The 14668-nt window shown below is 44.2% G+C and overlaps 1 protein-coding gene across 3 annotated transcripts in view; it reads right to left on the bottom strand.

The window, feature by feature from the left end:
- The window catches only part of FBN2 (fibrillin 2), a 617508-nt gene that overhangs the window by 237833 nt on the left and 365007 nt on the right, over window positions 1-14668 (bottom strand). For all 3 annotated transcript variants that reach the window (XR_004537713.1, XM_033928968.1, XM_033928969.1), the window contains 5 exons: window positions 14407-14544; window positions 11896-11946; window positions 11412-11537; window positions 9159-9386; window positions 1854-1979 (listed from right to left, as the gene is read on the bottom strand). Coding sequence is in view for 2 of the 3 variants with exons in the window: in XM_033928968.1 (XP_033784859.1) it covers window positions 1854-1979; window positions 9159-9386; window positions 11412-11537; window positions 11896-11946; window positions 14407-14544 (669 nt within the window). In the remaining variant the exon portion in view is untranslated. The remainder of the gene's footprint in view (window positions 1-1853; window positions 1980-9158; window positions 9387-11411; window positions 11538-11895; window positions 11947-14406; window positions 14545-14668) is intronic.

The following is a 14668-nucleotide window of genomic DNA, read 5'->3' as shown; positions in this document are numbered from 1 at the left end:
GTAGGTCCAACATCTGTTCCTCCCTTCCCACCCTCCTTTCTGGTCTGAGTCATTTTCTCTCCTCCCTCCAACTTATGGGTCCAGCATCCATCCATCTCCTCTCCCCTGCCCCCACCCTGCTGGACCTTCCCCCAACCACACTTATGGTGTACCTCCCCTGTCCCCGAATCTGCCTTCCCTCCCTCCCTCTGTGGATTTGGCCTCCTGGACCCCCTCACTTACCAGAAGGAGTCCTGATCCACCAACCTCCCTCCCTCCCTCACTTACCTGAAGCAGCAGTGGCAGCTGGTCAGCAGAGGCAATGCTTTAAACAGGCTGCTCACGGACAGCCCTGGCAGGGCCTTTCCTCTGCTGTGTCGTAAGTGACACAGCAGAGGAAAGGTCCTGCCAGGGATGGCCATGAACAGCCTGTTTACAGCGCTGCCTCTGCTAACTATCTGCCACTGCTGCTTTGGGAAGGTGAGGGAGGGAGGAGGGTTGGTGGGTCAGGACTGCTGCCACTGCTGCTTCAAGTAAGTGTGGGAGGGAGGGAGAGGGGTTGGCGGGTCAGGAACACTGACACTGCTGCTTTGGGACTGGAGGGAGAAAGGGAAGGGGGTTGGCAGGTCAGGGCCACCGCTGCTACAGCTGCTGCTTAGTATAAGTGAAGGAGAGAGGGTTCCTAGGATAGGACTGCTGCTGCTTTGGGGTTGGCGGGTCAGGACCACTGCTACTTTGGGGAGGGATGGAGGAGGAAGGGAGGTTGGTGGGTCAGGACCACCGCCACTGCCGCTTAGTGTGAGGGGGGAGGGGGGTTGGCAGGTAAGGACTGCTGCCACTGCTGCTTCAGAAGCTATAGGAAGAGACGGAGGGGAGGGGGGTTGTCTGGTCAGGTCTAGTGCTGCTTCGGGGGTTGGAGGAAGGACCTTTTTTTTTTGCTGGTTGGGTGAGATTGCCAGTTGCTTGAGTCCCAGATAATCTGGATTTTACTGCATGATGTATTTTAGGCTCCCATAAACCTGCATAGTTGGTAAAACTACTGATTGAACAATAGTAATGAGTATTTCCCTCCTCTCTGTGCAGTAATCTTATAAATTTTTCTAGGGAAATTTTCCACATTTGTATGATAATCATTTTGTCACTTGAAATTTAAAAACCTAGTTGTGCTGCCTTTTTTTAGACTTTTCATGATTGTTTTCATTTCCTAATGGTATCCCACCAAAAAACTATGGTCTGGGTTGTCTACCAGAATTCTTAATAATGGGAGTTGTGTAGCAATATCACAGTTTCAATCACAATAGGCAGACAAGTTCTGCAGGATACCCAGTAGACCAGGGATCTCAAAGTCCCTCCTTTAGGGCCGCAATCCAGTCGGGTTTTCAGGATTTCCCCAATGAATATGCATTGAAAGCAGTGCATGCACATAGATCTCATGCATATTCATTGGGGAAATCCTGAAAACCCAACTGGACTGCGGCCCTCAAGGAGGGACTTTGAGACCCCTGCAGTAGACCTACCTACCTCTTCCCAACTGAAACTGCAATATTCCTGTGCCATTTCAATGGTAGAAATGCAGGTGAAGGAACACTCTATATCTTAAAGCAGAGGTGGGCAACCTTAGTCCTCAAGGGCCATAACCCAGTCAGGTTTTCAGGATTTCCCCAATGAATATGTCTCCACTGTATTCAAATAGATCTCATGCATATTCCGGATCAAAATTAATTGCAGTAAGACTAGTTTGTTAAATGTTCATTGCAAATAACCAGCACTGCTTCTAGGGACAGTCAGTGGAGTGAATGCATTTGTGTATTTCTCTTTTCCTTCCAATCATTGACCATCTCTTGCAATAATAAATATTTTAACACTCTTTTTACCTGTACAGTTTCTTTCTTCCATGTCTAAGGCAAATCCACTGTTGCATCTGCATTTGAAGCTCCCGATTGTGTTTCTGCACTTGCCATTACTGCAAATACCAGGGAATACTTTACATTCATTAATATCTGTGGGGAAGGACAGTATATAGCAGTTTTTAATTTGCCAGCATATTTTTTTATGTTAAACATATCTACAATTCCTTTTACTTTAGAAATACAGTTATAAGGCAATTTTCAGTCATTTCTCTGTGGAAATCAGTATTTGTTTGTTTTTTTGTAAATCTTTATTAAATTTCCAAACTACCATAGTGCAAACAAATAATTTCAATATACATAAGTTTACACGAAATGCACATTAACTTACAGACATTAATGTACAACCATTTCCCCCACCCCCCCATCAAATAATCAGAAAAAGTACATACCTACAGGAAACCTCCAAATATTCCCTGAATGAAATTCCAATGCAAAACCCTCCCCCCCACCCACCCCGGATGTGTATGCTTAAGGGTCGATAAAACAAAATCAATTATCATTCCTTACAGAACTTAAATCAGTGCTTTGATAACTGCCCACCCTGAATGTGGGTAAACTTTTGTCCGCTGCTCTAAAGCATGCATTTTTATATCTGCATTGTTCGGAGGCATTCCAATGGGTAGAGTTAGGTCATGGGAAGAAAAATCATGCTCATACCTTGATTGTCAAAACTGCGTGCTATTTTGGCAGGAATAAATACCTGCTGAAAAAAGTAAGTTCAAATCTCTATGGAACCTTTTTTTTGTGGCAATAATTTTATTTATTTATTTAAAATTATTTATAATCCGCCTATCCACAAATCTAAGCAGGGAACAATAATCACATACAAAATCAAGATAAAAGGTAACAGCTCCTACTACGTTCATAGGAATTCTATGAGTGTTGGAGCTGTTACCACCGCAGCCGGTGCTAAAAATCACGCTACGCTTTTGTAAAGGGGGGAGGGGGTAACTAAAGAATACTACTGTACTCATGATAATGCCACTAACACAAGTAAAATGGAATGTGTGATAAATAATGTATGTTAATGCATAATTGTGCACATTAATGCAAAAGTACTTTTTAGTACATCTACTCTCAAGCTTGTTGCTTTTATGCATAACACAGTGAAAAGATAATAGCCTGTCTCTAAGGTCCACCAATAAGTCAGTATGTATGAGTGAGATTTGAAAGTTTACTTCCTCTATTAAATGCAAACCTCCCTCTTGCATATTCACTAGGGTTTCTGAAAACCTGACACATTGGCAGCCCTCAAGAACTGGGAGTGATGATTTTTAAAAGCCTAGACCTGTGGTTCTTAAACCTGTCCTGGGGACTCCACAACCAGTCGGTTTTTAAGATATCCCTAATGAATATGCATGAGGCAGATTTGCATGCCTGACACCTCTATTATATGCAAATCTTGACCACAAATGAAAAGTCCTAATATACACAAACGAAATCCTAAGATGCCAGACTCTGCATGAAGCACAACAGAGAAACAGAAATAATTTCTTCCTCAACAGTGCAAAATATAGACAGCAGATGTATATTTTGAAAACTGACACATTACAATCACTAAATTGAAAATAAAATCACTTTTCCTACCTTTATTGTCTGGTGATTTTATTTTTCTACTCCTCTTTACCCAGACTCTGGTTGCACTTCCTTCTGTTTGTGCTCTTAACTCTGTTTCCAAGGACTTCTTATCCATTTGCTGTTTTCTCTCCTTTACTTTCTGCCTTAAATCCATCTTTGGTATTAACTTTTAATATTCATCTTTCTTCCAATTTTTTGCTTCCTCCTCAGTTCTATCTTCCATGTCTTCCTTTCCTATCTATCCATGCGCACCATTTCCTCCATCTCTCTGCCCTTACCCACCATCCATGTGTGCCATGTCCTCCCTCTTTCTTCTCCCCTATTCCCATTTATCCATAAACAGCATTTCTTCCATCTCTCTTCCCTTCCCTGTCCCTCCCATCTCTGTGCACCATGTCTTCCCTCTCTCTCCCCTTCCTTTCTATCCCTGTGTACCACCTCCTCCCTCTCTTTCCCTCTCCTATGGTCGGACATCTGTCTTTCCCCTTTCCCACTGCTATGGTCTGGGATCTTTATCCTCTCCTTCCCACAGTCTGGCATCTTTCTCTCCTCTTTCCTTTCTCTCTTCCCCCCTTTGTGGTCTAGCATCTCTCTATCTTTCCCCTCAGATACCTATACCCACTATAATCTCCCCAACCTTGCTACTGTCAGATACCTATACCCACTATAACCTCCCCAACCCTGAAATGTCCTGACAAAATTAAATAGTAAGCTCTTTTTAGCAGGGACTGTCTATTGTATGTTAAAATGTACAATGCTGCGTACGCCTTTCAGCACTATAGAAATAATAAATAGTAATAGTAGGCTGGAATCCCTCCCTCCTCCTTTCTTTCCCTGGTTTGATATCTCTCTTCTTCCATTTCCCCATGGTGTGGCATATTTATCTGCCCTTTCCATTCCTTCCTCTAGTGGTCTGGCACCTTTCCTTCTCTTTTCTTCCCATTCCCACAGTCCAGCATCTCTCTAACCCTCCCCCCCCCCCAGGATTCAGTGCTTGCTCACCTAGTGCTGCTGTAAGTCTTCGGGCCGTCGGCAGCATGACTGAAGTAAACATCCTGCCTTTGGCGACCTGGATGTTTTCTTTCTGCTACTGCTTTCTGCCTATGCGGGGACAGGAAACAGTAGCAGAAGAAGAGCTTTCGGGTGCCGAGGGTAATGTGTTTACTTTAGTCATGCTGCCAATGGCCTAAAGACTTACAGCAGCGCAGGGTGAGCAAGCACTGGATCCTGCGAGGGGGGGGGGAGGACTCCATATAGGTGTGCAAGGTGCTTAGGGGATACCAGATGTCCGGTTTCCCTGGACAAAAGTTATAAAATTAAAAAGCCACCCTGACTCCTGCCACAGTCCTCAAAAAGAGGACATGTCTGGGGAAACCCAGACATCTGGCAATCCTGCCCATGGGCAGAGTCAGGGAGGAGCTGGCAGTTATTATGCAGACACTAGACGTATTCAGTGCTGGTGTCCTCAAATCTAAGCGGATTAGATAGGACCTGTCTTATTTTTGTCTACTTAGCTACAGTTTGTGATTGCCTGTACTGAATATCAGCCAGCACTCACATAACTTCCAGATCAATGGCCAACCCGGATATTAAGCGGCAGTGTTTAGTCATGGTCCAAGCACTGAATACCTGGGATAGACTCAGCCTGCAACAGTCAATGTCTTCAAAATGGCAGATTGCTACGGGTTGAACATTGGAGGAATAATTTCACGATCTGTTGGCTAACTTGTGAACATCAATGTACAGTATCTGCAAAACATCTATATAAGTCATTGGAAAAGTTTTCCAGAAGTTTCCAATTCAGTTTACACAGAGAATAGATGGATAGTGTGCATTAACTACATCGACGATAACAGAATGAAGTTAGGTGCATCTGTTTAGGAGGCCTTTACAGTTAATGCATGGTAACTACCCCTGCTCATTCTTTGCCTATTGATACCCTTTTCCAGTGTTCTCCCCAGCGCTTTTCAGCCGGGCGCTCCGCCCAGCAAATTTAGATGCCCGCCCAGCTGTCATCTGCCGAATCCTGCTGCCGCCACTGCTTAACGCGCAGCGTGAAGAGCCACCGAAAGACTCCCGCCAGACTTAAAACAAAACCCAGCAAGCAACTCAAACCCGGCTTCCCTCCGAAACCGGAAGTTACGTCGGGGGGGGGGGAGGTAGGGAAGAGAAGCCAGCACGGACCATTAGAGCCCCGGAGCATGCGGTAGATAGGCCAGCCACGGAGGGAAGCTTACTTGCTCTTGCTTACTTCAGGCATTTCTCGCTGCCGGGTCCTGCCTACTTTCTGTTTCCGCAAAGGCAGGACCCGGCAACGAGAAAGGCCCGAAGTAAGCAAGAGCAGAAAGTTGTAAGCTTCCCTCTGTCGCTGACCTTTGGGAGATAGGTCAGCAAAGAAGGGAAACTTGCAACTTGCCTTTGTCTGTAGCGAATCTGCTGGGTGTGTGAGACGGGGGGGGGGGAGGGTGAATGGGAGGAGAAAAGCTTCTGTACCCAATTAGAGGGGGAGGGGGAAGGGGAAGGGGAAGAGAAATGATGGTGCTTCTGCTGTACCCAATAGGGGGAGGGGGAAGAGTCATGCTGCTGCACTCAATTAGGGGGGAGGGTGAAGAGAAATGCTGCTTCTGCTGTACCCAATTGGGGGGGGGGGAAGAGAAATGCTGAAAATACTGCTGTACCCAATGGGGGGAGGAGGAAGAGAAATGCTGCTGCACCCAATTGGGGAGGGAGAAGGAAGATCAGGAAAAGGAGGAAAGAGATGCAAAGACCATGGAAGGGAGGGAAAGAAGATACCATACCATGGAGTGGAAGAGAGAGATGTCAGGGCATATGGGGGGAAGCAGGGCTGGATTAAAGGATCTGCCCAGTAGGCACAGGCCTAGGGCCCAAAACGGTCAGGGGGGCCCGCCAGTGCTGTGCTTTGGGGCCTTACCCTTGCTGGATTCGCTGGCAGCAGCAGCCTCATCATCATCCCGGGCACACCCCACCCAACCCGATCCGACCCTCCTTCACCTCCTTCCCTCATCAGTGACGTGCCAGAGGGAATCATGGCAGGAGAAAGCCCTGAAGCAGCCTGCTTAGAGTAGAGCAGTGCTGTTTAGAGTCTCATGATGGGAGGGAGGGAGAGATAGGAGGGTCGTTGGGGGGGGGGGAGAGTAGCAGTCTGCCCCGGGTGCTCGGCCTGGTGTCATGAACCTCTTTGGCTAGCAACAGCATTTACAATTCACTGCTGTTGCCAGCTTCAGGCCTTCCTCTCTGCCGGGTCCTGCCTACTTCTGTTTCCATGAAGGCAGGACCTGACAGAGAAGAAGGCCCGAAGCTGGCAACAGCAGTGAATTGTGAATGCTGCTGCCTGAAGAAGTTCATGACGCCAGGCCTTGGGTGACAGAAGGAGGAAAGGGAGCAGAGGGGGACAGACTTGCTGCACTCAAGTGGAGGGAGAAAGAAGATGAGGGAGGGAATGAAACGAGATGCCAGGGATTGGAGGGAAGGGAGGGAGGAAGAGATGCCAGAGCATGGAGGGAAGAAGGAAAGTATGCCAGACCAAGGGAAAAGGAAGGGGGAAAGGAAGGAGGAGATGTCAGAGCATGGAAGGGGAGGGAGAGATGGAAGAAAAGGAAAGGAGTGAGATGCTAGAGAATCAGGGAAGGGAAGATACCAGACTGTGGGGCGAAGGAAAGAAAGGAGAAGAAAGAGATGCCAGAGCATAGGGGATGGGGTGGTGACAGAAAGAGAAAAATGGAGAGGTGGCTGAGCAGAAATCAATCATGTACAAAGGAGAAGAGAAGGGGCACAGGATAGACAGTTTATTGAAGGAGCATAAAAAGAGGGAAGATGCCATATGGAACGGGGAGAGGGCAGACAGTGGATGGAAGGGGCTGATGCTGCATGGAAGACAGAGCGGACAGATGCTGGCTAGAAAGAAGAGTGAAGACAAGATGATTAAAGCAGAAACGACAAAAGGTAGAAAAAATTATTTTTGTTGCTTTACGTAGAATCAAGTAGTATTGTATCTATTGATTAAGGTTTATAAATAGGAAATGGAAATAAGGCAGTTTTTTGGGGACTAAACCCCTTTCCTCAGGTCAGAACATGATACCATAACAGCAGGGGTGCCCAAATGGTCGAGCGCGATCGACCAGTAGATCGCAAAGGTAATGTGAGTCGATCGCGTTGCCTTGGCAATCTTTTTCTTCCTGCCTCCCTGAGCCAGGCCAGGCGCGTACAAGCACCGGACTCACAAGATTTCACCTCCGACGTCAATTCTGACGTTAGAGAGGAAGTTCTGGGCCAGCCAATCGCTGCCTGGCTGGCCTGGAACTTCCTCTCTGACATTAGAATTGACATCGAAAGTGAAGTCTTGTGAGTCTGGCGCTTGTACATTCCTGGCCTGGCTCGTGGAAGCAGGGAGAAATCGGCATGGTGGCTTAGGAGGTAGGGAAAGAATCGGGGAAGTGGAGAAATTGGCGCGATGGCTTGGGGGGGCAGGGGGAGAGAGAAAGAAAGAGAGACAGAAAGAAAAGGGGAGGGGCAGAAAGAAAAAAATATCGGATTTATAGTCAGAAGAAGGAAGTGCAAACAGAGACTCGTGAAATCACCAGACAAAAAGGCAGGAAAAATGATTTTATTTTCAGTTTAGTGATCAAAATGTGTCTGGTTTGAGAATTTATATCTGCTGTCTATATTTTGCACTATGGCCCCCTTATACTAAACCGCAATAGCGGTTTTTAGCGCAGGGAGCCTATGAGCATCGAGAGCAGCGCAGGGCATTCAGTGCATCTCCCTGCTCTAAAAACCACTATTGCGATTTAGTAAAAAGGGAGGGGGTATATTTGTCTATTTTTGTATAGTTGTTCCTGAGGTGACATTGCATAGAATCGTCTGCCTTGACCTCTTTGAAAACCCGCGGATATAAATGATAATTAACATTTTCTCTGCGTACAGTGTCCTTTGTGGTTTTTTTTTATTTTATTGTTGGTAGATCATTTTGACTTGGTCATTTTAAAAGTAGCTCGCAAGCCCGAAAAGTGTGGGCACCCCTGCTGTAGGGCCATTTCTTGTATGACTGGGCTATATTTATCTTTTTTTTTAGTTTTTTAAATTCATGCAAAAATAAATGGCTAGATTGAACCTAATGACTTCATTAACACCTTTCCCTTTTTTAAACCTCTATACCATTTGAAAGAGGGCAAATACTTCTTAAATTTAGTAAAAATATTCTGGCACAAGTGTCAAACCTTAAAAAAGGAAGTCATATTGAGCATTGAAAAATAATAATAATTAACTAATAAAAATAGTACACATTTAGGGCTCCTTTTACTAAGTTACGATAGTGGTTTTAGCGTGCACTTAGCGCGCGGAGGAATTGCCACGCACGCTAGATGCTAATGCCAGCTGGCGTTAGTTTTCCCACTTAGCGCAGGGGTTTGCGCGCGCTAAAAATGCTAGCGCACCTTAGTAAAAAAGGGGGTTAATTTTCCCCACCACCAAATTTCCCCATCCCGCCCCACCTGGCTACTTTTTAATGCCACCCGGCTGGAAAAAATTTCTGGGGAGAACACTGCTTTTCCATGTTAGATGGTTAACTTGAGTATTAGCATGTGCAAACTGCTAGGGCACAAAACACCTTAGTAATTAGGCTCCTTCATATTTCCTGATATGTTATAAGGGATGGTATTTTTTCTGAGGTACCTTTATAGAATGGTCTGCCACTTAAAACATCACCCCTATTAGAGAAGCCAGGTCCTCGAGGGCATAACACCTCAAAATCTTTAGTTCTTTGTTTGGGACACTCCTCACAGTCTGGGCCCCAGGCAGCACCAACAGAACAGCAGCAGGCATCCATGCGGAATTTACTGGGTACAGGTCGGATACATTCATCCTCATCCCACTGTAGATAACAATGGTTCATGCGAATATCTGAAAATAATGAGATGAAAATTAGTGTGTACACCACAACAATAGCCCTCATGCCTGAAGGTGTTATCTTAATGTAGGTACAGTAGGTTTTTAAGGGCTCACCATAAAATATAAGGAAGATATAGTGACATCTGAACCTGGAACTTTAAATATGAAATTCACTGCAGTAACCTCTGCTCTCTGAGTTCAAATATCTGGGTTAACATCTGAAGCTGCTTGGGATGAGAACTTTTCAGCACTCCCTCATAATACAGGCTAGAAATACTGTTTTTTAAACATCTTTGGGCAATGGAAGGGTGTTGATGACAACTGGATGAGTAAGGGAGGGTCATGCCTTAATCCCTCCAGTGGTCTTCTGGTCAGTTTGGGCACCTGTTTAGCATTTAGATGCTTTTAAAACAGGTCTAGCCCCAAATATCTGAAAAAAAGCCTAGGACCTTTTGTTTGATTATGCCTGATAAGTGTCCAAGCCATAAGCCTGCCCAAAACACACCCCGTTAAGATTTGGATGCACTGGAGACAAAACAACTAGAAAGACGTCCAGACGTTTTGACTAGTAAGTCATCCAAGTGCTGTCTTTTGGATGTCTATCTTTTTTGAAAATGAGCCCCCAGGGCATTATAATATTTTTGGCCTTATTTACCATCCCTTTCCTAATTCCTAGAATTCTGTTTGCTTTTTTGGTGCAGAAGATTTCAGTGTATTGTCTACAATGAAACCCACTGTAGATCACTGAGTACCTGCTTTTAAGGTGGCCCCTAGCATCTGGTAACTATGATTTGGATTATTCTTCTCAATTTTGTATTTGTACATATTACATTGTCCATATTTTGTAGTTGTCCATATTACATTTCATCTGCCTTTTGGATGCCCAGTTTTCCAGGTTCCTAAGGTCTTCCCACAATTTTTCAAAGTTCACGTCTTCTCTCACACCAAGCAGCATCTTGGGGTAAAGACCTAGAACAATTACTTTCGCCCTCTACTTATGAGGAATTTAGGAAACGTCTAAAAACACACCTGTTCCTAAAACATCTTGGCAACTGATCCACTTATCTCTTTCCCCTCAATAGCGACCTACTGTCCTTTTGATCACTTTTCTCCTCAACAATGAATTTCCTGTCTTATTACTTCTCTTTCTTCTTCCCCTCTTGAAGTCAGTCAATTTGTACCTTTGCTTAATCTTTTGTAAACCACATAGATCTTCACGGTATTGCGTTATATAAGCTGTTATTATTATTATTATTTATCAATTACATGCAACAAGGCAAAGTAAGGAAAATGCAGTTCACATGTCTTTTAACAATTTGGAATAGTTTTGTGTCATCTGCAAATTTAATCACCTCACTTGTTCCAGTTTCCAGCTCACCTTTAGCCACATATTTATTCATGGCAAGGCTTCTCTTGACTCTGTCCCATTAAATCATGTATGTCGAACCCCCTCTTCTAAGAAACTGCAATAGCAGTTTCTAGCATGGGGAGCCATGCTGAATGGCCCATGCTGCTCTTGATGCTCATAGGAACTCAATGAGCGTCAGGAGCAGCACAGGCCATTCAGCACGGCTCTTTGCACTAGAAACTGCTATCGCAGTTTCGTAGAAGAGGGGGTAAGTGTTCCATAATTTTATTCTTTATAATAATTTCCACTATCTTGCTGAGCACCGAAGTCAGGCTTATCAGTTTAATTTCCCGGATCATCCTGGAACCCTTTTTAAAAACTGGCGTTACATTGGCTATCCTCCAATTTTCAGGTACTCTGCGGGCGGGATCTGCGGAGATGCAGCTTCTGGGGCAGGCCGATGGCAGCAGGCTCACCTCATTGCTGCTGCCAGATGTCCATAGATTTAATTACAGCAGCCAGGGAGGAGGTAGGTGGGGGAGGCAGGAGAGATGGCTAAACCCAGACAGACTCCCCCATTTGAAAAAAAATGTCCAGATACCTGGATAGTCCTCTATCTGAGTTTTCCCGGACGTATGGTAATCCTAGTAATCATATTTTGTGGTAATTGTGACTAAAATAGTTCTTACCTAAACATATCCGGCCTGTTCCATCCAGAGTCAATCCATCAGGACACTCACAGTAAAAAGAGCCTTTAGTATTGACACATTCCCCATTGGGACAGACCCCAGGAAAGACTTCACACTCATTCACATCTGATGTGAAAAAGAGAATAGAAAATAAGTTTAAGCTCATATCTTTATGGTAAGTATACAATATTTTGCACTATTGTTTCAGGATAACAGCACTTGCTTTTCTGATACTGCCTTATGTTTTGGTAGGGAGGAGTGGCCTGATGGTTACAGCATTAAGGGGTCCTTTTAGTAAGCTGCACTAGTAAATGGGCTCAGTGCACCCTTACATGGGTCTAGCTTCTTACAGGCATCCCTGGAACCAAACATACACATTCTGCTGTGGGGGAAGCTACATATCAGGAGATTAAAACCAAAAATGAACAGAAAATACTTGCCAGCACATGTAATTGTCATGCATTATTTTAAAAAATGACCTCACCTTCACAAGTAACACCCTTAGCCCTAGCAAAACCTCTGGAACATGCTGCATCTGCAATAAAAGACCAATAGTATTATTTCAGCACAAATTAATGATGATAGTCAATAAAAATGGAAGCCAGGTATATAAAGGGATTTTCATGGTTACTGTACTGAAAATTAAATTAACCTCATTAGTCTCTGATCATTTTCAGTACTGATATAACGGCTAAAGTGGAGGCCGCGGCCACACACTACTAAAAGTCCTAGATTTCAAACGTACAGACTTTAATAAAATGGGAGAGTACCTGAAGAAAGAGCTGTTAGGATGGGAGGACATAAGAGAAGTGGAAAACCACTGGTCTAAGCTGAAAGGAGCTAAAAAAATGGCTACGGAACTTTATGTGAAGAAAATAAATAAAAACAAGAGAAAAAGTAAACTGACATGGTTCTCTAAACTAGTGGCAGAGAAAATAAAGGCAAAAGAGTTGGCGTTCCTGAAATATAAAAAACCCCAAGAAGAAGAGTATAGAAAGGACTACCAGGTGAAACTGAAAGAAGCCAAGAGGGAGATATGCCTGCCGAAAGTGCAGGCGGAAGAGTAAATAACTAAAAATGTAAAAGGGAGACAAAAATGTTTTCAGATATCAGTGAAAGGAGGAAGATGAAAAAGGGAATTGCTAAACTAAAAGATGCTCGGAACTGATATGTGGAGAGTGATGAGGAAAAAACAAACATGCTAAACAAATATTTCTGCTCTGTGTTCATGGAAAAAAATCCTGGAGAAGGACCGAGATTGTCTGGCAAAGTTACACGAGAAAATGGAGTAGATTCTGCGCCGTTCACGGAGGAAAGTGTTGAAAAACTGAAGGTGGACAAAGCGATGGGACCGGACGGGATCCATCCCAGGATACTGAGGGAGCTCAGAGAGGTTCTGGCGGGTCCTATTAAAAACTTGTTCAACAAATCTCTGGAGACGGGAGTGGTTCCTGGGAACTGCTCCATCTCTAGCTGTATTCAAATCCAAGCTAAAAGTCCACTTTTTTGAAGCTCCTTTCAATTCCCACTCACTGTGGGGCAAGGATAGAGGGGGCTAGGAAAGAATGAATGGGATTGAAAAGGGTTACTGGCAAGGAATATGAAGGGATTACTGCATGGGAGACACAATGCTGCTGTAGAAAGCTGGAAGAAACAGAAATGAACTGTAAGGGGAGAAGGGCTGGGTGATCAAGACAGGCACTGTAGTGGAGCTGTAGAGAGAGGAATAGAGGGGGCTAGGAAGGGATAAAATGAATTATTTATTTATTTAAAAGGGAAGTTTCTGAAGGGAAGAGAGGCTTAGTGATAGGGACAACAACTAGGAGTGTAGCTGAGTGGAGAAGAAATAGGCTGTGAGAAAAGAGAAACTCAGGGAGAGAACATAGGCTATGATGGGTGAATGGAGCTGTGAGGAGACAAGATTTGGAAGAGAGTACACAAGATGCAGAGGAAAGAGGGACAGAACATCTTGAAGAGTCCATCCCAGTCAATTTTGAGCCAAACTAAGGAGTTTTGAAGCAGATGGAGGCTTTAGAAAAAAAAAGATTGTTTAAAATCCAAGATGGTCGATACCAACGAATTCACACCAAAAATGGCCTGTGAGGGCTCAAGTTCAAAAAACTTACATAAAGGGATTTTGGAGGGGGACCCTAGCTCTGGACTCAGAAACCCTTAAAAATAACTTTTTCAGGAACCCCCACCCGCCAGCCTGGGTTACCATAAGGCTCCAGAAAAGGAGGATGAATTGAGATGTCCGGGTATTACTTCCCTTGCTTTCAATTCTTAGGAAGATTGAGGCATCTGGATTTTACTTTCATCGCTTTCAATGGAAGTAAAACCCAGATGTCTCAATCCGTATTCCTTTTTCTGCAGCTGAATGGGGAGGACTTTCTTCCTGAAATTCTTGTAGAAAACAGTCCACAACTGCCAGTCAGATAAATGGCAATGGAGTACTCCACCCCCACAGGTTCTCGTGGCATGACTGGGAGGGGGGGACTAAAACACAGCCTGCTCCCTGAAACCCAAAGAGATCCACACAGGGATCCTACAGCATGTGATTAAGCCTCTGATGGATCCCACCAGTTACAAATTGCTTACCAGCATGTTAACATCTATTCAGATCTACAAATTGTTGACTTTTATTTCCATTTCAAATCTACAAGCATTTATTAATAGCATACAAGGAAAAAGAAAGTCACACAGAGGTTCATGACAAGCATCAGTTACAAATTTGAACACCCCTGTGATAGTGCTTGATTCTCAATTCCACCTTTCTCAATTCCACCTTTCTCAATTCCACCTTTCTCCACATTTTAGTTTTGCTGTTTAAACATGCATGTCTTTCTTCCCAACCAAATAAGTAATGTACGGACAAGTAAAAACTTTCTGTTCATTCTACACCTATTACTATTCAATTGTAACTATTCAGATGAAAAAAGCAGCATTAGTTGAAGCTAGTGGTTAAGTGCAAGGTGATGCAGTAGTATGCCATTACCTAGTTCACATCGTTCACAAGGGCTTCCCCAGGCAGCTCCTAGAGTAGCACAACATTCTGATTTCAGAGTGGCTCCATTAATGTTCACTTCACAGCGGCCATCATGAATGTTCAGCCAGCATGTCCCCTTCAGACTATCTGCACCGATCACAAAATAATGGTGAATGAACAGGGAAAAAAAGATTTTCCTTTTGCTTTATTGTTTATTGTTTATTCAAATTTTTGATTAAACGCTTTATCGATACTACAAAGCGTTGTACAA

Source organism: Geotrypetes seraphini, chromosome 1, assembly GCF_902459505.1.
Source record: "Geotrypetes seraphini chromosome 1, aGeoSer1.1, whole genome shotgun sequence".
Taxonomy (NCBI): Eukaryota; Metazoa; Chordata; class Amphibia; order Gymnophiona; family Dermophiidae; genus Geotrypetes; species Geotrypetes seraphini.
This window is presented reverse-complemented; position numbering and strand designations above follow the sequence as displayed.